At 38.5% G+C, this 21,642-nt stretch overlaps 1 protein-coding gene across 1 annotated transcript in view; it reads right to left on the bottom strand.

Annotated features, from left to right (window-relative positions):
* The window catches only part of LOC150108044 (protein kinase C iota type-like), a 203,758-nt gene that overhangs the window by 152,957 nt on the left and 29,159 nt on the right, over window positions 1-21,642 (bottom strand). Inside the window, exon 2 of the mRNA XM_090415541.1 lies at window positions 10,538-10,619. Within this exon, the coding sequence (XP_090271667.1) occupies window positions 10,538-10,619 (82 nt within the window). The remainder of the gene's footprint in view (window positions 1-10,537; window positions 10,620-21,642) is intronic.

Raw genomic sequence — 21,642 nt, 5'->3', positions numbered from 1 at the left:
ATATCTGATTAGAAAGACTCATTTTTACCCCTTTTTTTGGTTTAGAAAATGAAAGCACTATTGAAAGCACTTTGCAAAGTTTGCAAAGTGCTTTCTATAGTATTTTCAATAGTATTAGAAAAAAAAAATAGTATATTTCAGTAGAATTAGAAAATAAATAGTATATTTCAATAGTATTAGAACATTAAAATTTTTTGCAATAGTACATTATATATGTATGTAACTGGACTTAAAAGCATATGCAGAGACCTAGAACAAGTCTAATTTTATGAACCTTTGGATTCACAGCCTTTGGAAATGCAGATAACTTCCTTAGAGAGTGACTCATAGGAGAAAACAGAATCAAGCAGGGATTTTTCTCTAAATTTGTTAACTACACATTATTTAATCAGTAGAATAGATTACACTTTAATAACTGCTTTGATCAAAGATAAAAGCAGTTATTTAATATATTTATATTTTAATTAGTTATTTAATATATTAATATTTAATTACTACTTTGATCTAAGATAAAAGCAGGCCAAAGAATTGTTCTAGAATAATAACAAATAGTTATAATATTCTAGAATAATCAGGATTTATTGCTATATAATTTAATACAAACTGGATTTCTCATGTTTTGTTACTTCTGTTTAGTAGCTTTGTCAAGATAATGAAAAATAAACAAATATAAAGAAAATCTGCATAAAGCAATTATTATTATTATTATGCAGGCTTCTCCAGTGGATCTCAGAACGCATTAAGGAAGATGCCTTCTATATCATGCATTTGAGTGGTTATGGTGTGAGACTGCATTTGAGTGGTTATGGTGTGAGTCGCTTGGAGAGACTGCTGCTGGAAGGTAGAGAAGTGAATAGAGAGAATGAATCAGATCGAGAGGGGAGTGATGTGGAAGAGCAGGAGAGTAAGACAGGAGAGATTGAAGGAGTGGAAATGAATGTGGAAGTGAGTGGTATGAGTATAGAAAATGAGAGAATGGGTGTGCAAGAGGAGCAGGAAAACGGCGAGGCTCAGGGTGGACAGGGATACACAGCGTGAGAAAGGTGGATGCTCCAAGAGGAGGTGAGAGAATGTGTAGGCAGGAAGGTAATGGGATGATCAGGGATCAAAAGGAAACAGATGGAATTGCAAAGGGTTCTAAAATGAAGAAGCAGAAAGGGAAATGGCCCCAGTCCAGCATGGAGAGATCACATCGAGTGAGTGGTATCAGTGGAAAGAGCTGTAGATCCAGAAATGAGTTGTTGTGTTTGTATACCAATGCTAGAAGTATAAGAAACAAGGCGGATGAAATGGTTGCACTAATTGCGTCTGTGCACCCAGAGATTGTCGGAATAAGTGAGACATGGTTAGATGAGTATGACATCCTGACAGGAATAGAGATGGAAAGGTATGATGTGTTTCGTGAGGATAGAAGGGGTAAAAAGGGAGGGGGAGTGCTATTGATGATAGAGAAAGAGTTATGTCCATACAAGGTAGAGATGCAAGAGGGAAATGGGGCAAGTGGTTTTGAGGCAGTATGGTGTGAGATAGAGGTGAATAGAATCAAATACTTGGTGGGATGTTGTTATAGACCTGGTAATGTGGATGGTGGTGATAGTGAAATGTATAGTCAAATAAGCCAAGCAAATAAGAAAAGGGTGATCATTATGGGTGATTTTAATTATGGCAATATAGACTGGAATGAAGAGATAGCAACTGGAAGTAAAGAAAATGAGTTTCTTGAGTTTTTGAGGGATAACTACCTCAGACAGTATGTAACAGAGGGCACAAGAGGATTAAGGGTCTTGGATTTGGTCATCTCATCGGAGGATGTAATTATCAATGAGGTATCAAATCATCCACCAATTGGTGAAAGTGACCATGAGGTGATTACTTGGGTGGTTGCCAGCAGTGCAAGGACCCCTGTGAAAAAAGGGTATATGTGGAACTACAAGGGGGGGGTGATTATGAAGAGCTCAGGAGACAGCTTGCAGGTGTAGCATGGAATGAGGAGTTAGCTGGAAAAGGGATCAATGCAGCTTGGGGGATTTTCAAAAAATATTTAGTGGATGCAATGTCTAAGTGTATTCCAAGGGTGAGAAGGTTAAATAAGTTAGGTGTGAGATGGATGAATAAAGAGATTAAGCATGCAATACAGAGAAAAAGGGCATTGTGGAGGCAGCATAAGAGAAGTGGAAGTAACCAATTTCATGAGTTCTACAAAGACCAGGCAAGGAGAGTGACTTGGTTGGTGAGAGTAGCTAAAGAGAGGTATGAACAGCAGTTAGCTAATGAAGCTAAAAAGAATCCTAGGGAGTTCTTTCGATATGTAGCCAGCAAAAGAAAGAATGATTATGGAAGGATGACATTGATTGGAGGAAATGGTATAAAGACAGCTGTTGCAGAATGTGTGGTGGAGATACTTAATGAGCAGTTCATAAAGATCTTTCAATCTTGTGAATGTGACTTCATGGAGAGATTAAGAGCAGTTGATGATGGGGAGGAGAGACTGACTGTAAGTGAGCAAGAGGTGTTTGGGGAGTTGAGTAAACTAGATGTAAATAAGGCTGTGGGACTTGATAATATATCACCGCGTATTCTGAAGGAATGTGCCAGAGAGCTGACACCTGCCTTGACGTATTTTTTTAATACGAGTCTTGCACTTGGTCAAGTCCCTAAAGAGTGGAAGGAGGGCAAGATTGTGCCACTTCATAAAGGAGGTGATCGAACTCAAGCATCAAACTATAGGCCTATCTGTGTGTCAGGTGTTGTGGTTAAGTTGTTGGAGAAGCTTGTGAGAACTAGGATCCAGAGTTGGGTTGACAACAATGGTATAATCTTTGATGGACAGCATGGATTTGCTAAAGGGAGGTCGTGTTTTAGTAATCTACTTACTTATTACAATAAAGTGACTGCTTCCTTGGACAGAGGAGAAGGATACACAGTAATATACTTGGATTTTGCAAAAGCTTTTGATAGAGTACCTCATGATAAGTTGACAGTCAAACTAGAGCAGATGGGGTTGGATATTAGATTAGTGCATTGGATTGGAGACTGGCTATCTGATAGGTATCAACAAGTTGTGTAATGGGGGTACAATATCCAGGAAAAGGAAAGTCACTAGTGGAGTGCCTCAGGGATCTGTTTTAGGGCCATTACTATTTAACTTGTATATTAATGATATTGGCGAAGATTTGAATGGAGATATTCAGTTGTTTGCAGATGATGCAAAGTTGGGACGAACCATAAAGTGTAGTGAAGATGTTGTGACTTTGCAAGAAGGCTTGAATAAATTGAGTGATTGGGCAAGCAAATGGGGATGCGAGTTCAATGTTGCAAAATGTAAGGTTTTAAAATTTGGAAAACAAAGATGGGATGCAGAATTTATGCTTGGTGAGAATATATTGTTGGAAGTAGAGGAAATAAGAGATCTAGGAGTGATAGTGGATAAGGATCTAAAATTTAGGGGACACATCGCCAAAATTGTGAAGACAACACAAAGACTTCTGGGAATGATGAGGAGGACACTGGCGTGTCGAAGTAGGGAGATTCTTGTTCCATTGTATAATGCTTTGATTAGGCCACACATGGACTATTGTACCCAGATTTAGTCACCTGGTTTTCAGAAGGATGAAGAGATGTTGGAAAGGGTCCAAAGGCGACTGACTAAGGTAGCTTCTGACCTCTGGAATGTCGAGTATGAGGAAAGATTGAAAAGATGTAATTTGCAGAGTCTAGTGGAGAGAAGGAAGAGGGGAGATATGATAGAGACCTACAAGTTGGTAAGGGGTTGTTATAGGATCAATGGTGGAGAAGTTCTACAGAGAATAGTGGGAGATCAGGGGAGAACCAGAGGTCATACCTGGAAACTGTATAAAGAGGGTGTGAGTAGGGGAGTGAGAGGCAGGTTTTTTTCGTGCAGAGTTGTGAATGATTGGAACGCCTTGCCTGAGAGTGTGGTGTCTGCAAGGAGTTTGAATGTGTTTAAGACCCGGTATGATGAGATGTGTGTGAGATAAAAGGACCTCCTAGATGAGTCTTTGACTCCATGAGGTCTTGTTTAATAATAATAATAATAATAATAATAATAATAATAATAATAATATCATTTAGTGCCTATGTACCTATCATACTCTTCTCAAACACGTTCACTGAAGATGTATTTATAACCCAACAGTAATCAATTCTACACACTCACCATGCACCATGAGAAGAACACAGACCTCACAATAATTCATACCCTTACACATCACCATCTTTAAGTGATAAATCCAAGTATTTTCCCTACCTGTCACAAGCTGCAGAATGTCAATTGAATCTATACTTTATCTTCTTACTAATTTACTTGTATATTTTTATTATATACAAGTTATTTAATATAATAACTTGTATATAATAAAATATACAAATCTCTCATCCATCTCTTTCTCATACTCAGAAGACCACAATTTTTCAATCTGTCCTCATATGTACAATTCTATAAGCTGCATATCATCTTGATCCCTCTACAGAAGCTTTTCGACTGTCTCTTCTCCTCCACAGCAGGATCTGATTAGGATTAACTCTTCAGAAAGCAGTACAAAAAAACATTGAATGATACAACTATGCAACACATGAACAGAAGGCATATATTGTTATGTTATTAATGATGCATGTACTGTATTTCTGAATATTAATTTTTCTACACATTTATTATTATTATTATTATGTGACACCTCCAAGGAATCTAAAGACTCATTGAGGGAGTGGACCTACTCTACAACATCTCCACCACTCAATCCACCAACTACAGTGAACTGCATTATCTACACCAATGCCATCTACTGCCCACCACCACCATCAGTATTTTCACAGACAATCACATACATCCATGTCCATGGCAGGATTCGAACCCGCAGTTTTTTTGGCTGGAAAGTGGATACGCTAACCACTTGGCCAACCAGGCCGGCATTTGTTTAACTTCATCTGTTATCTTGGTATATCTACTAGAATATTAATTCAAATTCTACTAGAAAAATTAATTCAAAGTATTGAAACATACTTTGAATTAATTCTGTATTAACAGAACAATAAATCTAGTTATTCTCCAAGATTAGACAAATTGTTGTTACAGATGTACAAAATGAGTGGTTATTGAATTTCTGAGAAGGAAAAAATATCTAAAGCACCAAAAAATTTAAGACAATATTAGACTTTTGAGCTTAGAACTTTAGAACTTTTTAGAACTTAGAAGTTGGTTAAGGACAGAATTCAAGAATGGGTGGATCAGAATATGATACTCTATAGGGGCCAACATGGTTTTGTTAAAGATCAATCCAGTCTTAGCAATTTATTATTTTTTTATAATAGAATGACATCTGAGTTGGACAAGGGGAATGGCTACACAGTGATACTTCTGGATTTTGCTAAGGCTTTTGACAGGATATCCCATGGAATACTGTTGCACAAATTAGATCAGATGGGGATGGATACTAAACTAGTGATATGGATAAGAGAATGGCTCATGGAGAGATACCAGAATGGTGGAACAGACTCCAGGATGAGGCAGGTGACCAGTGGTATGCCTTAGGGCTCTGTGCTTGGGCCATTATTGTTTAATTTATACATAAATGATATAAGAAATGGCTTGAAGGGAGATATTCAGTTGTTTGCTGATGATGTAAAGTTGGGTAGTGCAATACAAATTCAAGCTGATGTTGAGAGTTTGCAGGATGATTTAAATAAGCTGGCAAAAGGTAATGATGTCAGTTCAATGTGGAAAAGTGTAAAGTTATGCATTTTGGGATTAAAAGATTACCAGCTATGTACCACATTGATGGAACAGTACTCCAAGAGATTGATGAGGCTAGGGACTTGGTGGATAGGGAGATGAAGTTCAGAGGGCACATTGCTAAGGTATCCAAGATTGCACATAGGATTACGTGATTATTGAAGATTACACTAACATCCAGAGATAAAGAGGTTATTATTCCTCTTTATAAGGTGTTGATACTTCCACATTTGGATTACTGTGCTCAAGTCTGGTTATTTGGATTCCTTGGAGAGGATTCAGAGGAGAGTGACTAAGTTGGTGAGATGTAAAAAATGCTCCCTACATTGATAGATTGAGAGCTTGTGGATTACAGAGGTTGGCTGATAGGCAGAGAAGAGGGAATATGATAGAAACATTTAAATTACTAAAAGATTTTATAAGATTGATGCAGGGGAAATGTTTCAGCTGTGTGATAGTGATGGGAGAACAAGAGGTCCTCCCTGGAAATTAAGGAAAAGTGTGGTTAACAAGAGTGTGAGAATGAGGTTTTTCACCTGAGGGTGGCGAACGAGTGGAATGCATTGCCTGACTCAGTTGTGAATTTTTTGTCTGTAAATGAATTCAAGAAGAGATACGGTAGATATTGTTTTGATAGTTTGGGTCTCCTGTGATGAATCTACTGACTCCATGGAAATACCCATAATAATAATAATCTAGCCAATCACTTTGATAGCCACACCTTAATCATAACTACATCTGCTGATGATTTGATTAGACCTAGGATCTCACTCCCCATACTACCTAAGACAGTTGTCCTTCAAAAACTCTAGATATTCATTTCACTTGAAAGGTTATTTTTTACTAGGTTAGACTATAATAAATTTAGTTTAATCCTTTATCCCAGTGAGAGCAAACAAAGTTTGCACCTGAAAATATCTTCAAGATTGAATATAGTGTTGTACTATCTTACCTGGGTAAGTAGTACAACACCAGGCAACTTGTAGCAAAGGTGGAGCAAGTTACCAACACTCCTATCCCAGTATCTCCCATAATGCAAAACAGATCTCCTTGCGGATATGTATACTGCTATGCATTAAGGGATTGGCCACTACCCAGACTAGTTTCGACCTTTATTGAGGACCTTTATTTGGCAACTCCTATAGGTAAAGATGACCTTGCTACTGCTTCTGCCTGGTATCTCCAACTCTGGGCCTGGCTCCCACTGAAGAGACCTCAATAAAGGTCAAAACTAGGGTATAGTGTGTTCAGGAATGACAGAGAGAATAAAATGGGGGGAGGAGTATTGTTGATGATAGCTGATGAGCTCCAGCCAAGGAGAATAGAAGTTGAATTGCAGGATAGAGAAAAGAGCACATTTGAGGCCATTTGGTGTGAGATTGTGGCTAGCAGAACTAAATATACAATTGGGTGCTGCTATAGACCAGGTGATGGAAAAGATGGTGGTGACAGTATGCACAAGCAAATAGAAGAAATGGGTGGAAGGAGGGTGATTATTATGGGAGATTTCAACTATGGTCGCATCGATTGGAGTGAGGAGAGGACACACGGGAGGAAGGAACTGGATTTTATGCGGTTATTAAGGGATAACTATCTGCGACAGCATGTAATGGAAAATACTAGGGGTCAGAGAGTGCTTGACCTAGTAATTACATCTGAGGATTTGGCTGTAACACATATGACCACATTGCCACCAATCAGTGAGAGTGATCATAGGGTCTTAACTTGGGAGGTGGCTAAAGGTGTAGAATTTTCAATTAAGACAGGGTACATGTGGAATTATCGGGCTGGAAAGTATGACAAGCTTAGGAGTTTGATTGGTTCAGTGCCATGGCATGTACAACTGCAAGGACTAGAAGTTGATAGTGCATGGGAGGTAGTTAAGAAGTGCTTGCATGAAGCAATGGCTGACTGTATACCTAGAGTCCGAATAATAAATCAAGTAGGGGTTAAATGGATGAATAACACCATTAAGCTTGAGTTGCAAAAAAAGAAACAACTATGGAGGGAATTTAAGGAGAAGGGTGACCGGCAGGCACATGAACGGTATAAAGCACAGGCCAGAAGGGTGACGAGTGTGGTAAGAAAAGCAAAAAAGGATTACGAAAGAACATTGGCCATGCAGGCTAAAGAGAATCCTAAACAGTTTTTTAGATATGTAGCAAGTAAAAGGAAAAATGTACATGGCAGATTGATTTTAAAGAATGCCGATGGTAGGGAGGTAACTGAATCAGTTGAGATAGTTGAGTTACTGAGTGAGCACTTTGCAAAAGTATATCATCCAGGTGGTGACATTGCAGAAACGAATAAACCAGTAGATTATACGGGAATTGTGGTTAATGAAGTGGAGGTGAGTAGTCTATTGCATAACCTCAATGTCAATACATCTGTGGGATTGGATGGTATACCAGCTCGTGTTGTACGAGAAGCAGCTAAAGAATTGTCAGTACCCTTGACCATTTTGTTTAATTTGAGTCTCGGGTCTGGGTTAGTCCCGAGCAGGTGGAAAGAGGGGAAAATAGTTCCACTGTATAAAGGTGGTTCCAAGACTGCTGTAGTAAATTACCGACCGATTAGCATATCAGGAATCATTGTCAAGGTCTTAGAGAAAATAGTCAAGAGGAAAATACAAGATTGGATAGAAGAAAATGGGATACTGTATCGGGGACAGCATGGTTTTGTGAAGGGTAGGTCATGCCTCAGTAACTTGCTCACGTATTATAACACAGTGACGGCTGAACTGGATAAGGGTAATGGGTTTATGGTGATTCTACTGGACCTTGCCAAGGCCTTTGACAGGATTCCACATGGAATTCTAATCAGTAAATTGCAGCATATGGGAATGGACATAGGGTTGGTGAGATGGATAGGAGGGTGGTTGACGGAGAGATATCAGAGAGTGGTTTACTCAGGAGTAGAGTCCACAAGACGGCCTGTGACTAGTGGTGTGCCACAAGGATCTGTTCTTGGACCACTGCTGTTTAATTTGTTCATAAATGATATAGGAAACGATCTGAGAGGAACAGTTCATTTGTTTGCGGATGATGCGAAGTTGGGTAGGGCAATAGTGAATGCAGATGACGTCAAAATTTTGCAGGATGATTTGGATAGATTGAAGGTCTGGGCTAAGGAGAATGGATGTCAGTTTAATGTGGCAAAATGTAAGGTTATGCATTTTGGGGTGAAAAGATTGGCGGCAGTTTACTGCATTGGTGGAACCGTGCTCCAGGAAATTGATGAGGCACGAGATTTAGGTGTGTTGATAGATAAGGAATTGAAATTTAGGGGACACATTGCAAAAGTGACCAAAACAGCTCATCAAATCACTTGGTTGCTGAAGAATACAATGACAAGCAGAGACAAGCAGGTTATTGTTCCTCTGTATCGAGCCTTGATAAGACCCCATCTAGACTACTGTGCTCAGATTTGGTCACCTAGGTTTCTTCTTGATGGGGAGGAGGTGGAGAGGATCCAGAGGCGAGTGACCAAGATGATAGCAGGTCTGTGGAATGAACCGTATGAGAACAGGTTGAGGATTTGTGGGTTGCAAAAATTGGTTGATAGGCGGAGGAGGGGAGATATGATTGAGACATTCAAATTACTGAAGGGTTTCTATAAAATTAATTCAGAAGATATTTTTGAGAACAGGGCTGGTTGTGGGAGGACTAGGGGACATCCATGGAAACTGGGCAAAAGTGTGTTTAGCAAAGGTGTTAGATCTGGGTTCTTTACTTTTAGAGTAGTGAATGAGTGGAATGCGCTCCCTGAGTCTGTGGTGGATGCGGTGACAGTGAATGAGTTTAAGGCGAGGTATGATAGATACTGTATGAATGTCAAATAGTTGTGATGAATATGATTTGGGGCCTCCCTCGATGAGTCCAATGACTCCCTGGAGTTGCCCGTAATAATAGTAATAGTAAAATAGGAGTGTTGGTAGCTTGCTCCACCTTTGCTACGAGTTGCCTGGTGTTGTACTACTTACCCAGATAAGATAGTACAACACTATATTCAGTCCTGAAGATATTTTCAGGCACAAACTTTGTTTGCTCTCACTGGGATAAAGGATTAAACTAAATTTATTATTTATTTCACTTATTCTGAGAATCTATCTTTCCAGTCAATATTATTATAATCCAAATCATCCAATAAATATCACCCTTCTCTTGTTCACTAAGTCAATCTGCCTATTCATAGTTTGGTCACCACTCTCACATTCTCTGCCTTTAGCAACATTCAGCTAATTATCTCATTGTATTACTTTTAGTGTTCACCATACTGAAAACCAATGTCGCTATTTTCCCTTTGCAAGAGAATTATGTTCACCTGGTGTAGGCATAATTCTCTTGGTATCATCAATAGCACTCCAATTCTATGTCTGTCCTTCCTCTCCCTACAAAAAAACACATAACTTTCCATTTCTATTTCCATCAAGATATCATGCTTACCTAACCACATTTCACTTTTTCCAGCAATTTTTACTGAAATGAACTCAATCAATACAATTCCTTCTCCCTTATTTCTGATACTCCTAACATTCATAAATAAGTACAGCAATTCATTTTGATTCTATAACCAGTCATACCAATGCTGCCTCTCAGTTATTAACTTCTCTACACTGACTAATAGCCACTCTCTAGCCAGTAGTAGGGTGTATAACTGTAATTAACAATTTATACATTGAAAGCAAAAGTATGAAAAGCAGAACCTATCAGTACAAAACAAACAAAACAAAACAAATAAAAACCCTATAAGTTTGTAAAACTTAATATTAGCAACATTACCACTTACTTTTCTATAAAGATTGGGCACACTGAGATTGTCTTCTGCAGTATCTTCCAGAATATCATTCTGATTTTCTTTAATCATCATTCTGGAGGAAATAGTATAAAAAGAAGAATAATAATGTAATTGGTTTAAACTATTATTTGCTGTTCTATACTATTATTATATGCTATACTGTATCATTACAATTTTATATTGCAATCATCTGATTATGTTGTATAATCAGAATATACTGCAAAAGCATTTGACAGGGTGACACATGATAAGCTGATTTTAAGTTGCAGCACATGGGTTTAGATGTCAGGTTAGTCAACTAGATTCAGGATTGGCTATCTGATGGGTATCAGAAAGTTGTGTATGGTGAGGCAATATCAAGAAAGCAGAAGGTTACAAGTGGGGGGGGGGGTCCCACACGATTCAGTACTGGTACCTGTACTGTTTAACTTTTATATCAATAACAATGTAAGCGGATTCAGGATTGGCTATCTGATGGGTATCAGAAAGTTGTGTATGGTGGGGCAATATCAAGAAAGCAGAAGGTTACAAGTGGGGGTCCCACAGGGCTCAGTACTGGGACCTGTACTGTTTAACTTTTATATCAATAACAATGTAAGTGGATTCAGGATTGGCTATCTGATGGGTATCAGAGAGCTGTGTATGGTGGGGCAATATCAAGGAGGCAGAAGGTTACAAGTGGGGTCCCACAGGGCTCAGCACTGGGACCTGTACTGTTTAACCTTTATATCAATGACAATGCCAGTGGATTGTAGGGGAATATTCAGTTGTTTGCTGATGTGAAGCTAGGAAGGGATATTAAACTGAATGAGGGTGTCAGTTTAATGCAGCAAAATGTAAAGTCTTGAGGTTTGGGATACATCGATGGAAGGCTGCATACTCTGTTGGAGGAGCTGTACTGGAAGAAGTAGGGGAGACAAGAGATCTCGGGGTGGTGATTGATAGAAACCTGAAATTCAGGGAACATATTGCAAAACTGGTGAAGGTATTGATACAAAATTAATAATGGAAAAAACTCACGTACAAAGATTATTTAATAGTATAATCTTTCCTAACTTTTTATTGTATTGATTTTTTATTTTATTTTATTTTTTTAGGAAATTTATTGACCTTTTTAGTTATCTTACACCAGCTGCTTAGGTGGCGCTTTTTGGAATTGTCAGTTATTGTTTAATTTGAGCTTAATGTACTGAAGATGCCTGTGACACACAGGCGAAAATTATACTATTAAATAATCTTTTTACATGAGTTTTTTCTGTTATTAATTTTGTATTGATATGTCTACTCACGGTATACCTCTTTTAAAACTTACTGGTGAAGGTAATTATTATTATTATTATTCAGGCCCTAGGAAACACAAAGTCTATCATACCACTCCTTGAACTCATTGACCATTCTTGCTCTCGCCATTCTATCAGGCAATGCATTCCACGGTTCAACCACCCTCCATACAAAGAAACCACTCCTCCTCACCTCTTGCTCACAGCTTCCTTTCGTAACTTCCAGGGATGGCCTCCTATATCATCACTCCTTCCCACTGTTCCACCAAGCAAAAGAACTCCCCAAAGTCAACTCTGTAACCACCTCTCAAGAGTTTAAAAGTCTCAATCATATCACCTCTCCTTGTTCTAACTACCAAACTGCAGTTCACATTGCCTCAGCCTATCCTCATAACTGACATTGTACAGTCCTGAAACCATCTTTGTTATCTGGCTCTGTATCCTTTCCACACTTAATTTATCCCCTTTCAAATCCTGTGTACTAAATTTGAGAACAATAATCTAAGTGTGTTCTGATCAGAGTCTTATACAACAGAATGATAACTCTTTTATCTCTGCAGGTCAGCATCCTTCTCAGTATTGCAGCTATCCTCTGTGTTACCTTCACCACTTTTGCAACGTATCCCCTGAATTTCAGGTTTCTATCAATCATTAACTCCAGATCTCTTGTCTCTCCTACTTCCTCCAGTACGACTTCTCCTATAGAGTGTGAAGTGTCCCAAACATCAAGACTTTATATTTTATTGCATTCAGCCGATATCTCATGCATTTGCCAATCTGTCTAGTTTATACAAATCCTCTGGCAGGGCTGCCACATCTGTAGTATTACTAATAACCTTTCCCGGCTTCACATCATCTGCAAACAACTGAATATCCCCTTGCAATCCATTGACAGTGTCATTGATATAATGGTTAAACAATACAGGTCCCAGTACTGAGCCCTGTGGAACCCCCACGTGTAACCTTTTGCCTCCTTGATACTGCTCCACCATGCACAACTCTCTGATACCTATCGGACAGCCAATCCTGAATCCAGTTGACCCAACTGACATCCAAACCCATGTGCTGCAACTTCAGCTTATTATGTGGCACCCTGTCAAATGTCTTCGCTAAATCCAAGAAAATGGCAGTATATGCCTTTTCTTCATCAACTGCTCTTGTAACTTTATTATAAAAGGCTAGCATATTACTAAAACAAGAGCACCCCTTCACAAATCCATGTTGACTCTCACAGATAACATTACCCTCATCTGCCCAATGCTGTATACAGTTCCTCACTAATTTCTCCAAAATCTTAACAACTATTGATGACACACAAACTGGCCTATAATTAGACACTTCTAGTCTGCTGCAGCCCTTACAATGGCACTATCTTCCTTCCATTCCCTGGGCACCTTTCCCGTAGCCAGACTTTCATTGAAAAGCCAAGTCAAAGGAGCTCTCAGTTCTTTAGCATATTCTCTCAAAACTCGTGATGAAATACCATCCAGTCCCACAGCTTTATTGACATCAACAGTACTCAGTATTTGGAACACACTCGCCTCCTGCACCTATAAACCTCGAACCTGTCCTATCCCTCTAGTATTAAAATTTATTCCTCTAGGATGAAATACTCCAATAAAGTGTCATCATCAAGCATCAGTCACTCTATTCCCACTTTTATCCCACAATGTCATTCTTCCACAATCATTTCTCCTCCTACTGGCCATATAGCTAAAAAATTCCCTAGGATTTTCTTTGGATCTTAGGGCCAATCTCTTCTCATATTCCATTTTTGCCTTCCTTATCATACTAGTCACTGTCCTGGCCTGTGTCTTATATTCTTCATGCATCTGCTCTTCATTGTCTCGTTATGTCTCTTCCATAGCCTCTTTTTCACATACAGCTTGTTTAATATTGTTTGTCATCCACTTTACACCAAATTGTGTCCTATTCTTCACTTGTGGAATTCAGTTCACTATTGCTGCTAAAAATATTCCTTCACAATTTCCCAAGCACTAATGATATCCCGGCCTTCTAATTCCTTCCTCCATGAAATTTCCCCAAGTTTATATCAAAAACTGTTATAATCACCTTCCTTATAATTCCACATACGTTCCCTTCTCTTTGATACTCCTGCATGTCTTCTATTCATCTTCCAAGTCAAAACCAGATGGTCACTCTCTCCAACCGGTAGGAGAGATGTCATCTCAGTTATTATCAACTCTTCTGATGCTATGACCAAATCCAAAATTCTTGAACCTCTTGTTCCCTCCATTACATGATGCCTAAGACATTTATCCCCTCAAGAATTCTAGAAAATCCATTCCCTTATTGCTACATGCATTTTTCTCTCCTGAATTTATACTGCTGTGGGTAAAATCTCCCATAACAATTATTCTTCTTGCACTTGGCAAACTTAACTTTCTAAACATTTCCTGATCCCCACCCTCTGTGCTCCTTGGTTTGTAGCACACTCCACTAAATATCCTGTCTTGCCCACCTCTACCTCACACCATATACTTTCAAAATCATTAGTGTCACTAATGATTTTGTGATATCCTCTTCTGTCAACCTCAGTGATATCTCAGTGATCCCAATTATCTTTGACAAGGCTGATGCTATCAGCGCCACCAATTCCTCTCCTTTATTCTGGATACTCCTGGCATTTGTATAAAGCATAAAAATGCCACTGTTTCTATATCTAGCATCATCCCCCTCTAGACTCTGCTGGGCTCAGCATTACCTTATGTTGTTCCCCCTTCTTCCAAGCACCCATTCCCACAAGAGGCCACCCCCCCCCCCCTGCTACCATCCACCCTGGGTATTCTAGTTTCCCTGCAATGACACACCAACTCATTAAGAAAACAGCAATCTCTCCAGATACCTACTTCTTTCCTTATTCAAATACAAGTGGTCTCTCGCATACAATTCCTTTCTGTCCTCAAACGCTCTCCAAGTATCCACATATTCCAATACTCTCCTCTGACACATTCTAGCTATTATGCTGTTCAGTATTACTGCTCTTCTGCTCAGCTCATCACTATCATACCTAGGCAACACATACACACTATCTTTCCTCTCTGTGATTTCCCTTGTACAACCTCACGCAAGAATCTCATATCTCTCTCCACCCAATTTACATTGCCTCTCAAGTCATTCGTTCCTACCATCACACCACAGATCATTGAGTTCCCATACATCACACCTCTTACCACCCTGTTCCTTGATTGCTTACTTGCATCCCTCACTCTCTTTCCTCTAACACTTTCTCTCTTTGTTCCCCTACTTACCTGCCTTCCTGACATCACTTCTCTTCTATCATTTATATTCTCTGCTCTTCTATCATTCCCATAACTCTCTCTCATTCCCTCTCTTCCACTGATCCTATTCTCTCCTCTTCTATCATTCATATAACTCTCTCTCATTACCTCTCTTCTACTGTTCCTATTCTCTCTTCTTCTATCATTCCCATAACTCTCTCTCTCTCTCTCTCTCTCTCTCTCTCTCTCTCACTCCTACTCTGATTCGCCTTGCATTGATCTCTTCCATTCACCTAATCTCATCTTTCACACTTCTCATCTCATTCCTGAGACATTCCTTAGGATTGTTGCAATACTGAGAAGGATACTGACCTGAAGAGATAAAAGAGTTCTCATTCCATTTTATAAAGCCCTGATCAGATCACACTTGGACTGTTCTCAAATTTGGTCTCCAGGATTTGAAGGGGATAAATTAACTGTGGAAAGGGTACTGAGGCAGATAACAAAGATAGTTTCAGGACTGTACAATGTTAGTTTTGAAGATCAGCTGATGGAATGCTAAGTTTGGTAGATGGAAGAAGGAGAGGTGATATGATTGAGACTTTTAAACTGTTGGAAGATAGTTACAGGACTGACACTGGGGAGTTCTTTCACTTGGTGGAACAGGGGAAAGGAGCAAGGACAAGGAGCCATCCCTGGAAGTTACAAAAGGAAGCTGTGAACAAGAGGGTGAAGAGTGGTTTAACCGTGGAATACATTATCTGATAGAGTGGTGAGGGCTCAAACAGTCAATGAGTGGTATGATAGACTTTGTGTTTTCTAGAAGGGACCTCCACAATGAGTCTTTTGACTCCATGAAGGCCTGAATAATGAGAATAATAATAATATAATAAGCAGTAAGAGAGACCTGTAGTACACTATAGATCTCTAGTATAGTACACAGGTGACTGCTAGTCACCTGCTTTCTCCAGGATTCTAATTCTCCTGTGTATTAACCATTCTGGTATTCATACACCAGCAGCATATTCTTCATTACTGTTCCAATTTATGTAACAGAGTTCCATGTGGTATCCTGTCAAGTACCTTTGCGGAATCCATCATACAGCTATCCATTATCTGGCACAACTGTCATTCTTCATTAAAAGAAAAATAAATAAATAAATAAACTGAGCATATTACTGAGGTATGACCTACCCTTCAAAAATTCATGCTGCCCACTTCTCATAGGGTATTGTGTTCTTATCCATTGAGTCTAGAATTTTTTCTTTGATCAACTTTTCCAATACCTTTACCACCAGTCTCAATATACTGATTGGTCTATTAATCTGTGCAGTCTTCAAACTGCCATTATTTAATAAAACTATTTCCCTTTTCTTCCACTCCCGTGGGACTTTATAATAGTGAGAAAACTTATTGTTATTATCAGTGCATGAGCACCTCATGGAGTCCTAAGACTCATTGTGGGAGATCCAAACTATCAACACAATATCTCTCTCCTTGAAACCATTAACAGACAATGCGTTTACAACTGACTCAGGCAACCCATTCGATCATTCACCACTCTTCAAGTGAAAAATCTAGTCCTCATGTTCCTGCCAACCACACACTCTTATCCAATGTCCAGAGATGATCTATTGTTCTGCTACCTCTAGCCAAGTGTTGAAACATTTCCCCTGCATCAATCCTATAAAATCCTTTAAGTAACTTAAATATTTCATATTCCTCATGACCAGACCTGAACACAATAATCCAAATGTGGTCATATCAAGGCTTTATAATAATAAAGAGGAATGATAATTCTCTTATCTCTGGTTGTCAGTGTGTTCTTTAATAACCAAGTAATCCTGTGAGCTACCTGGTTACTTTAGCAATGTGCCCTCTAAACTTTAACTCTCTATCTCCTACTACGACTAACACTACCAAATCCCTGGCTTCATCAGTTTCCTGGAGTACAGTTCCCTCAATGTGGTACACAGTTTGTAATCTTTGTATCCCCAAATGAATACCTTTACATTTCTCCACATTAAACAAGATAAAAAGTGTAGTCAGAGGCAATTACTAATTCCTTTGCATATTCTCATAATACAAGAAATGATATTCTGTGGCAATATTTACATTGAGATTTTGCAATATGTTAAGTGCTTCCAATTCATCATCCTCTATTTCCAGCGACATCTCTCATAGCAATATCTTCACTTGGATGGTAGACCGTCGAAAAACAGTCAGTAACTAGAACTAATTACTAGATCTAGCACTCTCAAACCCCTAGTACATTCCATTACATGCATTACATGTAATGCATGGTAATGATTCCTCAGGTAATGATTCCTTAGTAACTGAATAAATTCCATTCCCTTCTCCCCATATGTTTTTTCCTCCTTCCAATCTGTGTTCCCATAGTTAAAGTCTCTGTAATAATTACACCCCCCCCAATCATTGATATACATACATACTTTATATATATACATTGTTTTTCTTCACCCCCTGATTAACAATATTACTCATTCATCTAACTCTACCTGATTTATCCTCCCCTTGGTATACAGTCTAATACTGTTTCATTCAGACTCCTTGACCATCTCATATGTATTGTTAACATCCTTCCCCAGATTCGCATGCAATGTCACATCTTCAAGCAGCCTCTAAGCTTGTGATAAATCATCTGCCTTGTAGTTCTGTAGTTCCACATATGCTCTTTCTTAACTGAAAATTCCACATCTGGCAACCATGGTCACTCTACCAAATGACTAATGTATTACTAAGGTTTTGAGAACAAGAAAAATCACGGTATTGACTCATAAACCATATACTGTAGAAATTTACTCAAGAAAAGAGATGGAAATGGAAAATCACGGTGGCAGGTTGGTTGACTATGTGCATATCTTTAAAGATTGTGGATTTCAGAGTTTGGAAAAGAATGAAAAAGAAGGAATATTAAGGAATATTAAGAAGGAACATAAATTAGAGGATAGATACATGAAGGATTTTTCAATACATGTGGGGAAAGAAAATCATATTACTTTTTATTAGCCTGCTGTAGAACTGGAGTTACACATTGCTAACTTCTACTTAGTTTTCTTTTTTTTTTTTTTTTTACAGATTTCTAATGATACTTAAATAGTATTGAATTATGCTGGTCATTCGATTTTCTTCCCACCAGAATAACTTGAAGTACTATGTACTGAAAGAATTCCAACCAGAACCATAGTACCATTCATTGTAATCCTGAGTAAAAATGCATCTCTGAAAATGAGTGAAAACTGTGATTTTATTAGAATAATGAGTTTTTTTATGGTGATATTACTGCTGACTATTGTACATTATAATTATTAGTATTATTATTCCTGACACCTCCAAGGAGTCCGAAGACTCATCGTGGGAGGACACCTACAACTGTCTCAACCAATACACTGACCCTCTACTACGAATGATCTCCTCCAATGCCATCTATTATTATTATTATTATTATTATTATTATTATCATTAAGAGAGACTTCCAGGGAGTTAGGGACTCATCGAGGGAGGCCACATACTACATGCACTAGCTATCATACTTATTCTTGAATTCATTCACACTGACTACACTCACAACATCCAATGGCAATCCATTCCAATCACACACTACCCTATGAGAGAAAAATTTAGTCCTCAGCCCCTTCATAGCAGCATTCATTCTCAGCTAAATTCTTTCATTCTCAATAAAATGAAAAATTCCATCAACTGAAATCCTCTATGACCCTTTTCAGAAGTTTGTAAGTCTCAATCATATCATCCCTCTTTCTACTGTTTGCTAGTGTCTGCAGTCTACAAATTCTCAATCTGTCTGCATAATCAGTATTCCACAATCCTGAGATCAGGAGTGGTAGCAGTGGGCTCAATAGTGCATATACCAGGTTGATAGCTTTTAACAAAATGAGCACTCACTAGTTGAACAACCTCTTCTGCATCTGTTACCCTCATGCCATATGCATTTAGAAGAGTTATTCTTTCATATTCATTCTTTCTTTTACTTGCAGCATATCAACAGAATTCTTGTGGGTTGCCTTTAGCATGCAGAGCCAGTTTCTTTTCATACTCAGACTTTGCTTTCTGTACAACAGTTGTGACTATTCTAGCCTGCTGTTGATAATTTCCATAAGAGACATCATCCTTATACACACGCAGTATTCCTTCCACATCATCGTTTTCTTACATATCTCTCTTGCTTAATAAGATTACACATCCATTTGACTTCTACCCTATTTATTCTTCGAACTCTTGGGACACATTCTGATATCACATCATTTAAGTATTGTTTAAATGCTTCTCATGCACTGTCGATATTCTTCCCATCCAGCAACTGATCCTATTCCACTGAACTCAGTACACTCCTGTTGGTCATAATTTCCTCCTTTGTAGGCATGTAATCTTTTCTGAATGGAACATTCATAAATTTAGTCCCTTCCCAAGTGAATACAACATGATCACTCTCACCAACTGGAGGCAGAATAGTAATGTCTTTAACTGAAACACGCTCTGACACTATAATCAAATCTAACACTCTTTGACCTTGAGTTCCTTTTGTCACATACTACTTGAGAGGAAGTTGTCCGTAAAAGCTCAATAAATGCATTTTCATTCTTCTCATGAGATTCTACTGCCACCCAATCAATATTTTTAGAATTAAAGTCTCCCATTATGATTACTCTTTTCATGCTCATTTTTTCTATTTGGTGATGTATTTCTTCATCACTAGCACCCAATCCACCAGGTCAGTAACAAAACCCCACTATGTAACCTTATTAGATTCCACCTCACTCCCAGATGGCTTCAAATTCACTGCCACATGAAATACTGTTACTAGTATTACAATCATAGTTCTCAACTCTAACTGGATTCAAGTCATCTGATATCATTAGCAGCATTCCCCTTCCTCTCCCATCGTGCTTGCAAATCTCTTTCTTCTCTAGTGCCTTATACTTGTAGACATCTTCACACATGTTTGATGGGTCTGAACCAGACAAACACAAAGTCAAAATCGTTCTCTACTCATGAACATCTCCATGATCATGAGTAGAGAACATGAACAGTTATATAACAAAATTATTATAATATAGTTATATTATTATTATTATTATTATTATTATTATGCAATATCCCAAAGAGTCTAAGGACTCAATGCAGGAGAGCACTCTATTATTATTATTATTTTCCTAACCTCCATGTAGTCACAAGACTCATTTTGGGAAATCAAAACAGTCTATCATACTACTCCTTAAACTCATCCACAGTTTGCACATTCATTAACCTCTCAGGAATGTATTCCATGTTCCTACCACTTTCCATGCAAAAAAGAACTTACTTCTTACCTTTTACTAACCACCTCCTTTTGAAACTTTCAGGAATGGCCTCTTCTCCTTGTTTCTTCCCCTCGTTCCACTGTATGAAAAATATTGACACCGTTAATATTTTTCATATGGTGTTAACACAATAATATCCCTTCAACAGTTTAAATGTATCACTCACAATCCCTCACTTTGTCTTTTATTCACCAAACTCTACAGTCTGCATGCCCTCAGTCTGTCCTCATAATCAACATTATACAGTCCAGATATCATTTTTGTTATCCATCTCTGCACAATCTCCAAGGTTACTTCATCCCCTTCAAATCCCATCAACCAGATCTGAGCACAGAAATCAAGATGTGGTCTGATCAAAGCTTTGTACAATGGGATGACCACATTTTTATCTGTTGCAGTAAATGTCCTCCTCAATATTGCAGCAATTCTCTGACACGTCTTCACAACCCTTGCAATATGTCCTCAAAACTTCAAATCTTTATCCACAATCATCCCAAGATTCCTTGCTTCCTCTACTTCTTCCAGCATAACCCCCCACTAAGTGAGTATGAAGCATCCCACCTGCAGATCCCAAAATTTAAAACTTTACATTTCATTGCATTAAACTGATAGCCTCCCCCATTCCTTTGCCCATCTTTCCAACCTACTCAAATTCTCTTGAAGAGCCAAACATAACCCTCCCAAACTTTGCATCATCTGCAAACAACTGAACATTTTCCTGTAGTCCTGTGACAATAGCATTGATATAAATATTGAACAGCAATGGTCCCAGTCACCAACATTGACTTTAACATGACATTAACTAATATAATGTTAATAACTCTTACTTTTAAATGTCAGAGGGGCAGCCGATAAAAGTTTGCACTCGGGCGGCAAATACTCTTGGCACGTTCCTGGTCCCAGTACTAAACCTTGTGGAACTCCACTTGTAACCTTCCTATTCCCCAATACTGGTTCCCCAAATACAACTCAATGATATATATATACACCAGAGAGCTAATCACCAATCCAGTCCACTAACCTGATATCCAAACCCATATGATGCAACTTAAAAATCAACTTGTCATGTGGCACCCTGTCAAATGCCTTTGAAAAATCCAAAAAAAAAATTACCCTCATCTGCTGTTCTTGTTCCTCTAATGTAAAAGGTTACTAGATTACTAAAACAAGAGCACCCTTTAACAAATCCATGCTGGCCTGCATAAATAATATTGTCCTCACTGCCCAATTCTTTA

Source organism: Typopeltis vanoorti, chromosome 3, assembly GCF_054136105.1.
Source record: "Typopeltis vanoorti isolate ZY-2024b chromosome 3, IOZ_Tvanoo_1.0, whole genome shotgun sequence".
In the NCBI taxonomy this organism is placed as follows: domain Eukaryota; kingdom Metazoa; phylum Arthropoda; class Arachnida; order Uropygi; family Thelyphonidae; genus Typopeltis; species Typopeltis vanoorti.
Note: the sequence above shows the minus strand (reverse complement) of the source record. Positions and strands in the feature narration are given on the sequence as shown.